This window comes from Micropterus salmoides, unplaced genomic scaffold (genome assembly GCF_014851395.1).
Source record: "Micropterus salmoides isolate LMB-PRFRI ecotype aquatic unplaced genomic scaffold, ASM1485139v1 Ms_hic_scaffold_8, whole genome shotgun sequence".
In the NCBI taxonomy this organism is placed as follows: Eukaryota; Metazoa; Chordata; class Actinopteri; order Centrarchiformes; family Centrarchidae; genus Micropterus; species Micropterus salmoides.
Window position 1 is genome coordinate 18732490 of NW_024044570.1, and position 17852 is coordinate 18750341.

The 17852-nt window shown below is 38.9% G+C and overlaps 1 protein-coding gene across 1 annotated transcript in view; it reads right to left on the reverse strand.

Annotated features, from left to right (window-relative positions):
- Window positions 1–1309: 1309 nt before the first annotated feature.
- The window catches only part of LOC119893944 (retinol dehydrogenase 13-like), a 42429-nt gene continuing 25886 nt past the window's right edge, over window positions 1310–17852 (reverse strand). Inside the window, exon 7 of the mRNA XM_038706359.1 lies at window positions 1310–2717. Coding sequence (XP_038562287.1) covers window positions 2621–2717 — 97 coding nt within the window. The 3' untranslated portion in view covers window positions 1310–2620. The remainder of the gene's footprint in view (window positions 2718–17852) is intronic.

The following is a 17852-nucleotide window of genomic DNA, read 5'->3' on the forward strand; positions in this document are numbered from 1 at the left end:
TCAACCTTAGAAGTCTATGTCACACAGTGAGTGATTTTTTTCCCCTCCTGATTGTGGCCTTCAGAGTGAAGCTGCAGCCCTGGGATTAATACGCCTCTCTCAGTCTGCCTCGGTTAGGCTCAAAGCCACAAAGCCACAAGGAAGCCGAGCAGCAGCCGCCTGCAGTGCATAACAACAACTCCAAATCTGATAGAATTGGACAAGTCAATGTGTGGGTGTAATTCTTGTGAAGAAAAAATAATACTGTTTCAGTTTAAATGTAACATTTTAATGTATTGTAGCTGTTACTCCAAAGACAGAGACAAATGTTGTAGGGCTGCAACTAATTAATTACTTTTTTGATCAATTGATTAGCAAATTGATCTGTAAAATGTTTGAAAATGGTGGAAAATGCCCATCACAATTTCCCAGAGCTCCAGTTGATGTCTTCGAATTGATTATTTTGTCCGACCAACAGTCCAAGACCCAAATACATTCTGTTTATTTGACACAGAGTAGCTGGAACCAGTTTGTTTTTGTATTCATTTCTTTATTTTTTGCTTGAAATATGACTTAAATGATTAATGGATTATCAAAATAGATGCTGATAAATGCTTTGTTGATCAACTAAGCCACTGATCGACTAATCGTTTCTGCTAAAGCTCAAACTTTTGTTTTAGGTTAGAGCTTTGGAAGTTTGAGCGAGTGTGTGTGTGTTAGTGATCACTGATGACTCGAGCAGGAGAAGAGATAAAAAGTCACTGTAAACAAAGAAAGATGAGAATAGAAATAGTAATTGATTTTTGTGATTTTTAAAATACATTTTTGTTCCCAAAAACAAGTGCCACACCATCTTGTGAAAAAAAAGCAGACATTTTTTGGAAAGAGTCATATCACATCTTGCCGGGTCAGATCTTTTCAGCTTTTCAGGCTGGATTTCTTCCAGCAGCGTTGACGCAAATCAGTGCCACCTCGGTTCACTGGAGATCTCCTAGCAGTATTTGGACACATGCATCTATTTATTTCAGCCTACACTGTGCACACCCTGCCTGAGGGCTAATTACATTTGCACAGTCCAGAGGTCTTCTATTGTTGCCTTTTTGAGAGACCTCCCGAACACAACGGCAGAAAAGAAAATATGTTGAGATTTAAGGAAAATGAAGCCTTTAACAGTGATCCACTGGTATCTGTAATGAACACAGAGATCACAGAGAGTTTAAAACTCGTAAGCATACTTACAAGTAGCACAGTTTATTTGTGTGTCTGAGGTGGAAACACACACACGCACTCACTTGCACTCACATGCACTCACACATGCAGTGAGGACTATGTACAATAAAGAGGAGAAAAAGAGACACAGAGAGGGAAGCACAGTTGACTTCCTCTGTCGTTACTCACACCTGCAGTAGGATGCAATCTCCATAGCAACAGGACTTGGCAACACTGTGCAGAGTTGATATTTGAGGTTGTGATCTTTAATACCCCTTTTCTCTCCCTTTTCACTGCAGTATTTTGTAGCAATGCAATTCTGTGTGTGTGTGTGTGAGCGTGTGTGTGTGTGTCCCTCCTTCATCCTTAATGTGTTTGTGTCACAATTACCAAGAAATTAGCCCTCTGCTGTCATCAATCTGTCATCTGGAAATGATCATTAAACCGAAACACTCATCCCAAATCATGCTCATACTCAGGGACAAACTGGCATAATAATTAGCTTGCCCACATCTCTCATTTCCTGGCTGCCTGAGACCCAGTACTGTTTTAGTGTTCACGGCATGAAGATATGTAGCTCAAATGTGCGGGTTGTATGATACCATTTCGTTTAAACATTAACCGCTACTACAGTCATTCCCATATTATCACAGTCAAATTACTCAAAAAAGTCAGTTTAGCAGGACAGCCGTGGCTTACAGTAGAAAAGGCATCATTAACAATAACAAGTGACATTGCTGAAATCTATTTTCTATTTGCTCAGCACAAATGACCTAGATTTCTTAGAGTTTTATTAGAGTTAAAAAAACTGAACATGTCAACTCTGCTGTCCTGTTACAGAGCATTTTAATAAAGTATGTGAACATGCTTCATTTATTGTATAAACTTTGGTGTGTCAGCTACTCTGAAGGTGTCTTTCTCCTGAGTGGCTTCACTTATTATTATTAGTGTTAAGAAAATCATTTTAAACACTCCTAGCATGTTCCTTGATAAGTGTGTAGTTGGTTAAATCTGCACATGTGGAATTCTTCTTGATAATAACTATGAGTATATTATGTATCATTAGATGCTCTGAACACTACTTACAATATTACCCAGCAGGTTTTTATGCCCTCTGATGCAAGCATGTCCAAATCCTTCGTAACTTTAAGTGTAAAAAGCTAAAAAAAAACATACCTCCATAAAAGAGGTCATATTTCATTGGAAGATGAAATATGACATCGTTATAATAAACAAAATGCATAACACATAACACATGCACACCTTAAAACCATCTATAATTCATCCACGATGAATTACATTTTTTTAAATTTTATTTCACAATGACCTTGGATGTCCACTTGCGCTGAATTTGTTGCTACTCAGTTCCTTTATCCCTCTTAAATATTCATCTAGTAGCCTGCATTTCCTTCTCTCAAGAAGTGCAGCCTCATCATGTGCTAATGACGAGCCTGGTGGCCACACAGCCCCAATCCGGGTGATGGTTGACTTGACACTGCCATCTAGTGGTCACGTGAAAGGAGCAGGTCCTGGAAGGCACCAACCAATAAACATGTTAGTATGCTAATACTGTATTTTTACCCTTTCAATTAGCATTTATAGGCCGGATCTAAACAACTAATAGATGGTTTATAGCACACTTTAATGTAGCTGTAAGCAGATGTAAGGTCATTTCTATTGTTTCTCAATGCTGGAGGGACATATGTATTTTGTTATATATTATACAACAGCCTATACAATGCTTACTCATACTATATTCTATTATATTCTATTATATTCTATATACTGTTATTCTATGTTATATTGCTATACTATAGGCTATAACTACATTTCAACTTATATTATATGCTATATCCCCTACATTATACTGTCCTATATCATACTATATTATGTTAATTTCTTATACGTTTTATTACATTATACACTATTTAACATTTCTATTGTATTTCTATATTAACATAGACAAACAATCTAGTCTTTAATTGCTGTCTTTAATTGTCCTAGTGCTGCTGCAGCATCTGAACTTCTCCTGTGGGGATCAAATCTTATCTAATTTGTCAGCGACTATAATCCTTCCTATGAAGCATCCACAACCATAGTGTTTGAAAAGTTAATGATGCATCTGGATGAGTGTTGAGCGCGTTTATAAACATTTTGCACTTGTGAATGATTTGTTCATGTGCAACACTTTAAACACTTTAAAAGTGCCCCTATATTTGCTTATAACTACATTATGAGTTTGTAATTATTTGTTAAGTGTTTAAACACTGCTTTTAAATGTGAAATGGAGGACCAAAATAGGTCAGTGAAAACTTGATAAGACAGTTTAACATAATTGTAATCATATTATGATTTATGACTCCACGCACATCTTTACAATGTGTTAAAAAGCATGTGGTAACTGTTTATACACATGTACATTTAAAACTGTTTATAAATGTGTTTAAAACTCAGACAGATAATTATATATGATTACAGATAAGTTATATTATGTTATTAAGTATCTATCAATTAACTGTTCATACACCAGTTATAGATGCTTCATAGGAAATACATTCATAAACACTGTCCTTACTTTTTATAATCTCTTATGAACAATATTTATACAGCTGCATTTATACACTACTTATAAATGCTAAATAAACTGTTTTCACAACTCATGAAGACCTATCATTATATATGATTACTAATATAATATCAAGCATTCACTAACTGTTATTCAGTTATGGATGTTTAATGACAGGAGGTGTTGACAAATGCATTAACATTTTCAAAGTTCCCTTAGATTTGGTTAAAATTACATTAAGCATGATTAACACTGCTTACACATGTTGAATAGGGGGATAAAACGTTGTATCAGTATTTATTGAATGAGAAATGTATTTATGATGAAAACAACAATTAAGTTATAATTGAGATAGTTCTGCATTTTTATTTTCTACAAAAGTGGTGAACAATTAAGATACCTTTTGGATGAATTATTTACTATTTTTTCTAGCCTTCATTCTACAAGTGACAACTTCATTGGTGAACCTTTAGAAACAAACAAACAAAATAGAAAAAAGCAATAGACGTCATCAAGCATATCCCCCCGCCCCCCACACTTCTATCCACCTTCAAACTGCCTTTAGGCTTCAGTTGTGTGACGAGTCAGTTTATTAGTGCACATAATTGTTTTGGGATTTGACCATCATCTTTCTCCCAGATCAGCGTAAAACGAAAAAACTAAGCAATGTAGTTAACTGTGGATGGTGTCATATTTATATGGATATACCCCCCACCCCACACCCGCCCTCTTAAAGTGCATACCATTTCCTGTAACAACCATGTTGTTGTCATGGACACAGATAGAAAAAAAGGTAGAAAAAAGAAAAAGAAAACATCATCTGTGTCCATAGCAACTGAGTCAAGTTTAGTGCTGCCAAAAATGGTTTAGGCAAAAGTCTTCCCAGAGATGTGAGATATGTGTATTAGATGCAGCGCCTTTCCTTGCGTGGCACATACAGTTTGCATCTCGTCTGACAGCCTATACAAAGATCAAAATACTCCTGCTAGAGTCTTAAGTAAACACTATAACACAAAAGGGCATGCTAAAATCAATCCACAGAAATAATGTTATTAAAAATTGCAATTATAGGTGTTGTTTAATATTGAGGAATGGAAAATGGCTTCCACACAGTCTCTGGTTGATGCTCAGTGAGAGAAAATAGGCCCTTTTCCCCCTGAAAACAGAGCAAGGCATCCTCAGGAAGCCTCTAATCCCCTTTAGAAATCTTAGTCAACTACTATTAATAGAAAGCACCCATGGTGCCCTCTGCTGGAGATTCATCCGAGCTGCTGATGTGCACTGCACTGTATTTTGGAGCATCAAGCAGTGCTGCAGGACTGTTCACAGACTGGTGATATGTTGGATTTCATGTACACAAGACTATGCTGCTTGTTTCACGCTAAATGAATCATGAGGCTGGCACTTTCAAATTCACTGCAGCATTGATCAGCCGTGTCTGTGCTCTGTGATGTTGAAAGCCGGCTTGTTTCACCATAAAGACATTTTCCCACATGCATGTGTGCATCATCCTGCAGTCAGCCAATCCCCAAGCTCCCCCTGCTCTCTCTTTCAGGGCGTCATTAGTGGGAATTACCTGGTCTCCGCAGGAAAAGCCTATTCAAGCTTCCACTAAACTGAGTGCCTCTTTTGTTTGCAGACAAAATAGTGCAGTGGAAATCTCCCTCTGTCTTAGGCTAATCATCTATCGTTATTTAACAACTGGCAATCATAACCCAGGAAGGGTACAAGGTCACTTCAGGTGTCCTCCATTTGGATGCAACCTCTTAAAACCTCTGACATACAGCCTCTACTAACATTTCAGCGTTTAGAGTTTAATGACATGTTTTGCAACTCACTTGCCGAGCATGCCCTATTTTATGGCTACAAATAAATGCAAAGATCTTATTTAAATAGAGAGTTGGCTTAGTTTTAAATTCAGCAATGGTTGTGTGTAGTTTGACTCCAGAAATGGAAGATTTCGCATTGCATTGCAATGCTGCAGCCTTCCAGCGATACGCGATGATGTGTGCTCTGACCTCTTGTTCATACACTCTGATCCATCAACCCCGGGTCTCTGTGCTGTCAGTGTGGGGAGGACGCAACAAAACCACAAGCTTTAAAAACTTTTGTCAACCTACAGCATCACTCTGGGAGGAAGTGCATTTACATGTGGATGTTGCTGTGGACTGATTCAGTGCTCTGTATGCAGGTGTGTGTGTTTTTCATGTATTTATATCCCCGTGGGGACTTTAACCTGAATCACACATACTGAAAAAAAAATTGAGGTCAACATGGGTAGACATGCTTATTGAGGGTATTGAAGTTTTTAGGTAAGGCTAATGGTTAAAGTTAGGCATGTAGTGATGCTTAAGGTTAGGGTAAGAGGCTAGTGAACGCATTATGTCATAACATAATGACTGGGATAGAGGAACGTGTGCGTGCGTGCGTGCGTGCGTGCGTGCGTGCGTGCGTGCGAGAGAGAGAGAAACAGAAAAGGTAAAACCAGACTGATGTGAGTCTGTGGGAGACAGAAAGACAGAGAAGAAAAAGAAGAGGAATTTATGTGTGTGTGTTTGTTTGTATAGATGACCCTGCCTACACTGAATTGTGTGTGTGTGTGTGTGTGTGTGTGTGTGTGTGTGTGATGGCCCCGGTGCTGCTGATGGTGGGAATGCAGTGCAGCTAATCCCAGAGGAGAGCAGAGCACTGCAGAGGAGATGCTTGGCAGATCTCCCCTCATCCGTGTGACTGTTGTTGGCGGCTGGTGTGGAGATGAAATCCGGAACTGGATCAAAAAGCGAGCCAGCCGTGTTTAATTTGCACGGGACTTTTCACACTGAGGGGAGGTACCAGGCAGACATAACCAGCACCAAAGCATACAGAGACGTCTGCCGTCCTTCCTCTGCCAACTGCATGTCCATGAGTGACTATAGACAACAGGCAGAAGGGTCAGAGCACACCGCTGCACTGGATGTGCAACCTGATTCTCATTGAAAAGACTGTGTTACTGTCTTCAAAGAAACGATAAACTGACACACAAAAAGCTACTTTTTCCACATTTTAAAAGACAGGAGATAACTCATATATTCCAGTGTTTAAATAGAGTTTCACAGATGAAGTGCTAAGCTGTCTTTCGAGATATTGAATCATAAACCTCAGTTAATTATTTATTCCTTAGTTATGATGTACAGCAATTGGGATTTCAACTGGATTAAATCAAGCTCTATTACAGATTGTCTGTGTAGTTTCTAACAATTATGAATAATTTGTGAACAACTGTTATATTCACACATTAAGATTAACTTAATTAAGACATTAAGACTGCTTTGTCCATACTGCATCCAGCGTTTCAGATTATAAAGCTACTACCACTATGATCAAATGTTTTAATGTGGGTGTAAATGTTATTAAATGCTTTGCATCTGTTTAGGAAGAAAGAAAAGCTAAAAGCTTTTTAATTATCGCATTTTATCTTTTACAAGTTTTTATTTCATCTTTAAATTATTTTTTAACAATTAAAAAATAATTTGTTTCTGCGTTATCCTGTTTTACACATGTTTAACTGCAAAGCACTTTGTGACACTTTTTTTTGTGTGAAAGTGTAATGAGGTCATTATCATCCTTTCCTGGGACAAAGTCAATCCTCCTGTAGCACAATGACTTGACAAAGCACAGACCAGGGAGCGAAAAGATAATCTCAGTGCTTATTTTCAGCCAGTAAGAGACAGGACAGCACCAGGGATGAGGTGGGGCCAGAGGGACATAAAACTGCCCATGGGACGTGAGCTCAAAGTTACTTGTTGGATGCAGATGAATGCTAAATGGACACCACGCTGTGCTAACATGAGTGGACACAGACTGCGACTGGACAGCACTTTGGTTGCGATGATGATGAAGTGAAGCAGCGGCAAGCTTCCTCTGAGGACATTTGAGTTCATCAACGTTAAACTGTGGACAAAGTCTTTCATAAACATTGTGGACGACCATTCTGTGGTGATAGGTGATAGAGTCTTTTTTTTAAATGCGTTTTTGTTTTTCTATGACCTTTGCTGAGATCAGTTTGTTTTTTCACTGTTTATTTTTCTTTATTACAAAATGCTGTTCAGGTTATAATGTTGTCGAGCACATCTCCTTATCACTTTTCCAGCCCAGCTATCTATCAAATGTTTGTTGGACGGAGAACTGATAAGGGTATGTGCCTGACACTTTCCATCACTGATAACTGGACACAATATGCTGCCACAATATGAAGCAGTGACCGGGTCATTAGGACAACCAGGTCTGAACCACCACCAAGTTTCACTTTTAATCTTAAAAAAATTGCATCAATGATCTACGTCATTTGGCCACCTTTGTCTGGCTCTCTTTTACCCCTCATCATCATCATCATCATACCATTTCTTTGCTGTGATACAAACATCTTTACTATATTTAATTGCTAAAATTCTTGTTTTAGGAAAACATTAGACCATATTTATGGATGTTAAACCAGTTCAAAACCAGTCCCGTTTCTTAAATGTCAAGCCAAAATCTGGCATTTTAGACACAAGACACAAGGCTTCATCTGACACACGCTATTTGCTTAATAAATACAGCAGTATATACTTTGTTTTATTTTAAGTTATTTTTGATCAGCTGGTGGTTTTCTTAATCTTTCATTGTTTTCTTTCATTGTTTAATGTGAGAAAATTGTTATTCAAGAGAAAATTTTCCAACATGCATTCTCAAATAAAGAATTTTAATCAATTACTACCTTAATAACTACTAATAACTACCTTATTTGAATCCAAGCACTGAGGTCACTAAGGTTTTCATTTTCAGTATTAACATTTAATTCCATCAGGTCTGTGAAAATATTTTTAAGTGTGTAGTGGCATATTGTCCAACCACCCAGTTCATCAGGCTTGGCATGCATGTATGACTGGTCTCTCATCAGGATTCTTTCTAAGCATGATTTAATATACATGTAGTACGTACACATGTTTTAGTGCAAACTCTCACACACCAATGGGACACAGCCAAAATTAAAATATGAATTAACGAAATATGTTTCATGATGACATGAAAATGGAAGACTGCAGACTTGTCTGTGGGTTATGCTGCCTGTCCTGTCCTGCGCGGTATAAAAAAGAAATACAAAAAGGGTGGATACATTACGATATGCACATGCTGTTTTCAATCCTGGTTTGCAAACGGTGAAATGGTGAAAGATGAGACCACGCCTTTGTACAAACTCTGTTCCGCCAAATATAAATCCTAATTTAGTCCTGTATTCACCAGTTCACACAGCTCGTACCCAAAACACTCCTCTGAGAACAGAAGAAGAAAGATTTCACCAACCTTTTTTCAGACTTCATGAAGCCAAATTGTGTAAATAAAATAAAATATATCATCAATCTAACCATATGTCTAACATATTTGTGCATCATGTGTCTCATAATATGTGCTTGAAGAAATCCTTCTGTCTTCAGGGGATCCTGATGCATATTTTGGTAATAGTCGGTTAATTTCAAACACTCAACGAATGGCAAACAGTGTGTCAGCATTACCGGCCAAACAAAGAATGACTCGGTTTCATGTTGTTTGCTAATTTGCTCTGCAGAAACCTGCACATACAGTCATTTAACACCTCAGTCAGGCTCAATGTCATGTTGATAATCTTTCCTGAAACTTTCCATACAACATCAGTAGAGAGGAAAACATACTATGTAGAAAACAATGCTGTGCTGAGATCTAGATTACAGAGACTGCAGCTACATCTGTCGACACAAGAGGGTATTGTTCCACTACTTTTACAGAGCAGCTGCTACACGTAGAACTGATGTTGTACACATGGGACACAATAATGATACATCTGAAGCTCCTGTAATGACATGCCTAAGAGGAGCAAATGCAATCAACTTAGATTGGCCAAATCAAATTCAACGACCATCTATCATGTCAAAAATGCAAGGTCAGTCAATGTCCCCTGAAGTTGATCCGTGGAACAGGGCAGACGTCAGGCTCGGGGATTATTAACCTGTGCTTTAAGCATCCTCACCTGTCAAGTAAAGGACTCTCCAGCTTGTTATGCCTGATTTGAACTATGTTACACATTGAAGGGCAAGAAATAGCTTTTAAGAATAAGCTTTTATAATTATATTTAAAATAAGGCCAGTGGGATATTATGTGCAGCTTGGAGGAAAAGAACTTCTGGGGAATTAATTTTCTAAATATTATGTGCAGCGCTGTTTGTACGTGTAGTGCAAATATAGACTCCAGTTGAATACAATATTACATTGTAATACCCCTTTCTAATGGCACAAACCAAGATGCCTCACTTTATTTAAAGATAATGCAGTGACACAAAACAATGATGCTGCTTTAAAGTCTTTCCTTTGGCTCTGCTGCCACCATGCTGCCATTATTTATTGTAGGTTAGAGGCAATTATGACTGTGTTTATACTTGTGTTTATATTTGCATAACAATAACTTGTGAATTTCTCTCATCTTTGACATAGATAGTCTTCCTCTTTTATGGCACCTTAGTTACCCCACTTTGTTATCTAACGTCTCCATAAAGAGAAGGTCTGGAGTTTTAGGACCAAGGACAACTTTAAAAAAATGTGAGACCCTACATAAACCTCACCATCATCATCACAAATCTTGTGTTGCATAACGTTCCTTCTAATAGGGGCTATGGAAAACATGACGTAAAAAGCCATAGTGAAACTGGAAAAGCTTTGGCTCATCCTTTCCTATTCTCCTGGTAACTATGGAAACTATGTGTTTTAATTAAAAACTTGATTTTTGATTTCTGACATGCACTGAGATAAATTTGTGGTTTTTGCACTTCCAGAGATTTATATTTCTAAAAACTTGTTTACTGAAACCAGTCTCTGTCAGCAAAGGTCACATGGAGTTTATCTGTGAACGTGTTGATCACAGAAGGAGGAGGGATCTTTTCTGAAAGCCTAAGTAAATCAACGATAATACCAGTTAAACTAAAAAACAGCGCAACAACCATATCTGTTTCTGCTACTATTGGTTTCTAGCTACGTTTTTGTCTGCTGTTTTGCGGCTGGATGTGCACGTTTCTAATTAAAGATTGGCCGTTTGATGACGACACTAGGAAAGGTATTGGAAGAGAGGTGTTCTGTGATCTGAGATAGTCAATACATCTAAAGCTCCCTCTTTAATTAGACACCAAGACGAAAACCCATCACCATGACGACACAATAAAAAGACAGAGGCGAAGGAAGACGGGTTGGTGTGCATCTCTGGAAGCAGAAAGGGCAATGCATATAACCATACATTTGGCTATAATTTTATGATATTATCTCTTTTCATTTCTGCTAATAATGTATTCAGACACAGTCTTCAAATCAGCCGCAACCACATCGTGACACATGATGTACTTTTGAATGAATGGCAGTTCCAGACTGGTCAGAATATAGAACTGTTAATGAGATCTGATTATCTGTCTGGGATATTGAAGAGCTGAAAAATGGCCTGCTCATAATCCTTTTTGAAGGAGGAAGAGGGGAGAGAAAACACACCTTTAATTGAGTGGTTAACACATCCCCATCATCTAACAGCAGATGCTTGGAGCTCCCCACAACCATTTGTTGCAATGTGCTAAGTGTTTACCCAGGCATCCGCTACCTAAAAAGCTATGCCACAAAACCAGTCCTTTCAGACCTGCATCATCCGAAACACCAGCCAACCAGAGGGGATAGACTGAATGACAGATTCCATTGAAACGATCTCAAGGTGGGTTCAGGACACCCGGAGAAGGAGCCCAGCAATTCATTTTTCAAGAGCAGCACTGTGCCTTTTGGGACTGGTTTGTATCTATCTGCTTAGTATGAAACTCAGCAGTTACTATGGCTTGACACGCGACAAAGCAACTGCTGCAACTAATTGCTGTGAGCTCTTACGTCAGAGTCTTACTCACAGGACAGGAGGAATCTATGACACCAAAGAAAGGGCTGCAACTCTATGTCAACAGGGTCGATCCAGAATGCCTTCCCTTTGAGAAAATCTCACGTAAATAATGACAAGGATACACAGGAGACACACAGGAATGAACACATTAATTAATTCAGTTTAATCATCAATGGAAACCCATGTAACTACATGTCATATTCTGTACCCTGTTAAAGTTATTTCAAATTGAGTTTTGGAGGTCCCAAGTGGTCCCCAGCCACTCTGTGACAATGGGTTTGCATTTTTCCCCCTTCAAATGACGCAAAGGATGCTAACAAGACCTGGGAAGGTGGCTCACGAGTAGTCTGCCAGTGACATCTTCATACCTCTATGCGTCAGCTGTGACAGGAAGTCTGGCAAAGTGGTAATAAGAGATGTGCTGCCATACACAAGCATATTTTTGCCAAATGTTCTTATTTCATACGTCTGTTTGCCACCAACCTGTATGCTATAACAAGGCAAGGAAGGAAGATACACAACGAAAGATGAGCCACCGCACAAGCAAATGAATGAATGAAACAGCTATTGTTATGACAGTCGAAGTGAGTGAAGTGAGACCAAAGAGCGTCCCCTCCAAGACGCCTGGCCTTTGCCATTCACCTTATTGACCTTTCACAAACCAAAAGCAGGAATCAATTGACCTTTTCAGCTGCATATGACATACACAGGGCAGGTAATATAAAATATAGAGAGAACAGCCGTGATAATTATGGGATAACGGTAAATGCTCAAACATAATGTGACAGTAGCACAAAGAAGAACAAATTGTTTCCTCACCCATCACTCCAGCCAGGGTGGTGAGAAACTTGGGTGTCATGAGTGATGACCAACTGTCCTTCTCAGACCATGTTGCTGCCGCCGCTTTGCTCTATACAACATTAAAAAAATCAGGCCCTACCTTACTCAGTACGCCACCCATCTTTTGGTACAGACCATGGTTATCTCATGCCTCGACTATTGTATTTATTGATAATCTGGAATACCGGGGAAATGCCCGGTGGGCCAACGCACCTTTGGGGCCGGTGTGATGTAAATTATTTATTTATTTAACTGTTTAAAAAAAATGGACCAACACAGATCATGGACAGTGACCCATTGGGTAATTTTCTATACTGACACTGGGCTGGCCCAATTACATCTCTTACTGGCAGCCACGAAAAGATAGTCTTCAGCAAGATGCCGCCAAATCCACAAAAATAACCAATATGTCTGCTACATGGGCTGCAGTAGTTTTAACATCAGCTGCTGTAGGCCTACAAGCTGACGTAGTGCAAGCACAGGTAGCCTACTTGAAAGAGTAAAGGAGAGACGTGGCCACTGCCAGGCAGAGGAGGAGGCGTGTGACAGTGGAGCAGAGTGACAAAGTGACTGTGACGGGGCCGAGGGACAGAGGGAGCACGAGGAGAGTGGAGGTGAAGCTGTAAGCATGGAGTAGTATAACAGGGACCTGTAGGGAGGGAGCAGGGAGGTAGGGTCATAGGTGTCATTCACACTGGGGACACTGGGGACATGTATCCAACACTTTTTGAGATGGCAGATGTTGTCTCCATCACTTTATGAAGTATTTGTTAAAAATGTTTTTTAGTTTTTTTTTAAACTTGCACCAAGAAATGTTGCTATAACAAAGGTTTATTTGCAGAATAAGAAAACTTGCAATGCAACATGCAGACATCTGCCTTGTCCAAAAAAGTAACTTGAGCTCAAAAAATAAAAAAGCTACTGATTACTGCATTATATTCTATTATATTTTTATACTTTGAATTCTCACCTGGAACCTGAATTATTTTTCTTAATAGAAATAAAGACATTCTCCACCTTAAATTTGTGCAGAAAATGTCTGCAAAATGCAGGAAATTAAGTGCTGAATGCTCAAAATCTTCTGGTGGACAAACCCCCAGACCCCCAATAGGACTACTATATTTCATTAAAAAATATATTTTTTTTCTAAATAGTATGAAAATATTTTCTTGTCTCTTTCTCATGACTCCAATCTTGTGCAATGTCATGTCTCGTGGACTAAGTGTTTTGTCAAACCCCTAATCTGAGCTCTTAAATGTCCCCAACACTTTTCAACACAAAGTGACACCCTTGGGTAGAGTGTATGCCATGCTGTAGTGACAATGATGATGATTAGTTCAATTAAGATCAAGGATAATAACATTATCGTCACGCTATCATAAGGTAAGACTGTCACCTACTGCTGGTGATCACTCACTGTCATGTCATACAGCACTACATAAGCTATTTGACACTGTTTTTGTTGCATAGTTTCCTTATGCAGTCTTAACTTTGGCTAATTATAATGGCTGAGATGAGGTTATTTTGTCAGCATCGTGTTGACTAATCCCACGCTGCTGTGAAAATTACTTGTAGGCTACTTGTACTTGAGTATGAGTTGTGTACTCCATAGCCACCTCTGATCACCATGGAGTCAGTAAATGAGGGCAAATGAGTAGGCTACACTTATCCACGGCACATACCACTCAGTAGGTTTGGGGGAATGTTACATCTCTTCCGAGAACACTTTATATAATACCTCTAACCCCTAACTTCTAACATGCACTTCCTGTGCTCTTCTTCCATCTCCTTACAATTCTCTAGTATTGATTGCACTATTTTGTTAATTGTTACTTCTTTCCCTAGGTATTTACCCCATTGTTGCCATACATGCCATTATTTTTTACTAGTATTTATTGCTGCTCTTACTAGTATCTATAGTCACTTGTAGATCTCTCACTGTATTGATAAATCTCATGATTTATTGATGCTTTTATGTCGCTTTTGATAAAAGCGTCTGCCAAATGTACATGTAAATGTAAATGTAGTTGTAAAGTCAGTGAGCAGACCCAGTAATGTCCATTACAGAGCACTACGTAGCATGTTTAGCTAAAATTAGCCAGACCACCTTACGCTACTGGCTATACGAGACCAAGTGGAACTGAAGCTCAACAGTCCCTGTATTGAATAGAGCAAGGGTGTGTTATATTATCATGCGTTTGGTGATGTGTGTGTGTGTGTGTGTGTGTGTGTGTGTGTGTGTGTGTGTGTGTATCTGTCCGCAACTGATCACGCAGACTAATCCACCAATCAGCCTACATTTTTTTGTGCACATTTATGACTGTATGCTCAAGGACCTTGCATGGTTGCTGTGATTCACAATTTTTGAAAAACCCATTTTATTGACTGAGCTTGTCATAAAGCTTTTGTCTTTCAGCAGTAATCCCCATTTTACAACATAGCAAAAGGCATTTATGGAAATCGGCTAGGCTAAAAACATGACATGACCCAATCTGTCACAGGCCAAGTTTTGGTCTTGTCATGGCTCAAAAACAGATATCCATAAACATTGAGGGACAATTGAGGGAGATTCTTCTTCATTGGGATGGAAGAGCGAGTGGTTTTAGTTTGTGTGGTATGTAACAACAAATTGTTAAAATTCAGAAGTCTGAACGTATCGTCCCGTTAATTGTTTCCTTATCTAGTTTACAGTTAGGCGAACCCAGGACACTTGGTTACCATACCAATACCATCACACTATTCCATGCATTGTAAAGAAAACTGAGACTATACTTTGCAAAAACACATTCTCCCCTTCATTCCACTACTCTCATGCATACACAGTTCCCAACCCACATGCCCCCAGACACATCTGGCCGAGATCTGCACTCTACTGAGTGCACTCTTTTAGTATCTAATGAATTCAACTTTTCATTTCTAAGAGTAAGATTGGATTGTTTCTTAACTTAAAAAGGTACATAGTCGTGCTTTAGTTAACTGGAACAATACATTTTGATGGTATTTACCCTAATCAATATAAATAGATGGACAAAATAATAGAAACACCTCTCTGTGTAATTCAACATAATTCAGCAGCACCACAAACTGCAGCCTTGAAAATGACCACAGCGTTGAATCAACACCTCTCTGAAACAGTTTCAACAAATCGGAATATTATAACCTTCTTGAAGGAAGGATTTATTGCAGGTCTGATGTATTAGACTGCATTAGGTTTAGATAGGTGGACCCAATATAACTGGCAACTGAGTGTCCATACCAGCAAGCTGATAGAAGTGTGGTCAACTGTTCAACTCTCCCAGAGTGATAAATCTCAAAACAACACGTATCAAAAACATATCAAATGTATCAAAAATATCCAAAGTAGTTATATGAAAGGAAACACTAAAACATTCTACAAAGCACACTTATACTCTATTTCCCCAAACCGATTTGAAACTTTTTTACTGCTGTAACTCTTTATAATCACAGAAATCTTTTTCCCTGAGCAGGGTGATTCAAGCAGACGTACGTGTTTTATTTAATCAAAAACAAGCTAACCAGAGTGATGCCAGCTGTACCTCAGCAACAAGACTCTCATCATTTGATGTCATATTTGGGTGTGAAGTAGCTCTGTGGGAAGAGTGTCAGCACAAGACCAGATGCTCTTCTCCCTCCCTTTTAAAATAACCCACATGTAAATAAAAACAGTGCAAAACCCAGCATCTTCTATTCTGTCTAAAGACACGTTACATCTCCTTAAAGACTGATGCAGCTCGTCAAAGAAGTGACGTGTTCAGTTTTATGTCTTACTAATTTTATTCCTGCTTGACCTCGTTCCTGCACTTCTATACAACAGCACTCAAGGACAGCTCAGCAACGTGGAAGAGCCTAAAGTAGATCCTCACTTCCTGAATACTCCTGTTTCTTCTTTGTACCAAATATCTGCAGTAGCATGCAGTTTTTCTGAGTCTCATCAGCTCTAAAAAATGTATTAGCACTTGGAGACTGCTGGAAAAATGCCTGGTACTTGGAAGAAACTGCAACCTTGCATAGCAAACCAGCGAGCATACATATGCAGACTTGACAGTGTGAATAAAGCCAGGTTCATAGTCTACATCTAAGTGTGAGAGAAATTATTATTTATTATCATTAAAGCCATATATGTTTTGATAAGAAAATTCCACCATTTGGGAAACACAGATCAGTAGTTCTATAAGGTCAATATAAAGCGAGAGCCAGCAGGAGACTAGCTTAGCATAAAAACTGGACGATGGGGAAACAGCTAGCTTGGCTCCCCACAAAGATGGGGGGAAAAGGTCATTAAACAAACAAAATATAACAGATGTTTTCACCTTTGGAAAGACTCAGGCTAGCAGTTTTCACCTGTTTCCAGTTTTTATGCTAAGCTAAGATAACCACCATCTGGCTGTTGCTCCATGTTGAATGCACAGACAGGAGATTACTATTAATCTTCTTACCTAACTGGGCAAGAAAGCAATTTAGCAAATTTCCAAAGTATTTAAGAAAAACACTTTCAAGCACAAACAGTATGTTCACATTTGTAATGATTTAAAAAAATGCAGGCATTTATTCACTTTGGACATGTTGACCAACAAGAACAAGAAACCTGGAATTCATGTGATGGTATATGGAGGCAGATCAATGATGGTTAATGAAATGTTGTATTCTCCAAACAGTAGTGTTGAAAAAGTGCAGCAATCTTCTGTTTTTTTGCCAACTGTCAAATTTGAAAAGTTGAAGAATATCCTCGCGTATCCTTTAGATGACTATTGTGAGAGAGAGGTGTAAATGACAGCTTTGGCAAGCTAACACATCATTATCCAACAAAAGATCCTTGATAAGATGAATGATTTTTTTTTCTATTTGGAGATTATTACCATGACAATTAACTGTAACACCAGGAGTGTTTTTTCCATTTTAAAGCGTGCATGTGCCGCAGAACTGCTGTTTACTGGAACAGATTGTATTGTGAGTCTGCTTGGTGGTCTCAGCTGGAAGTGTGGTGCAGCGTGGTGGTCATCTCCCCTCAGAGACATGATCAGAGCGCTGCTTCTCTCTAATGATGCTATTCTGGGCTGACTCACCTCCCAGCTGACAGACAGTGCTTTATTAGTTTCTTCAGGATAAACGTCTGCCTTTCCACCCCTTCCAAAGCCACATCTCAAGGGTCACTGACGGCACCGTCCTTTATTTGGTTTATTTATAAACCCTGTCCCTGTGCCTCGCTGAGCTTCTCCACACACCTGGCTGTGCATGGCTGATCACAGTGATCGAGCCAAACCTCTCCTAACAATGTGTGCTCACCAACAACAGTCGTGTGCCTTGAACAACTCAAATCCGATGTCTTATC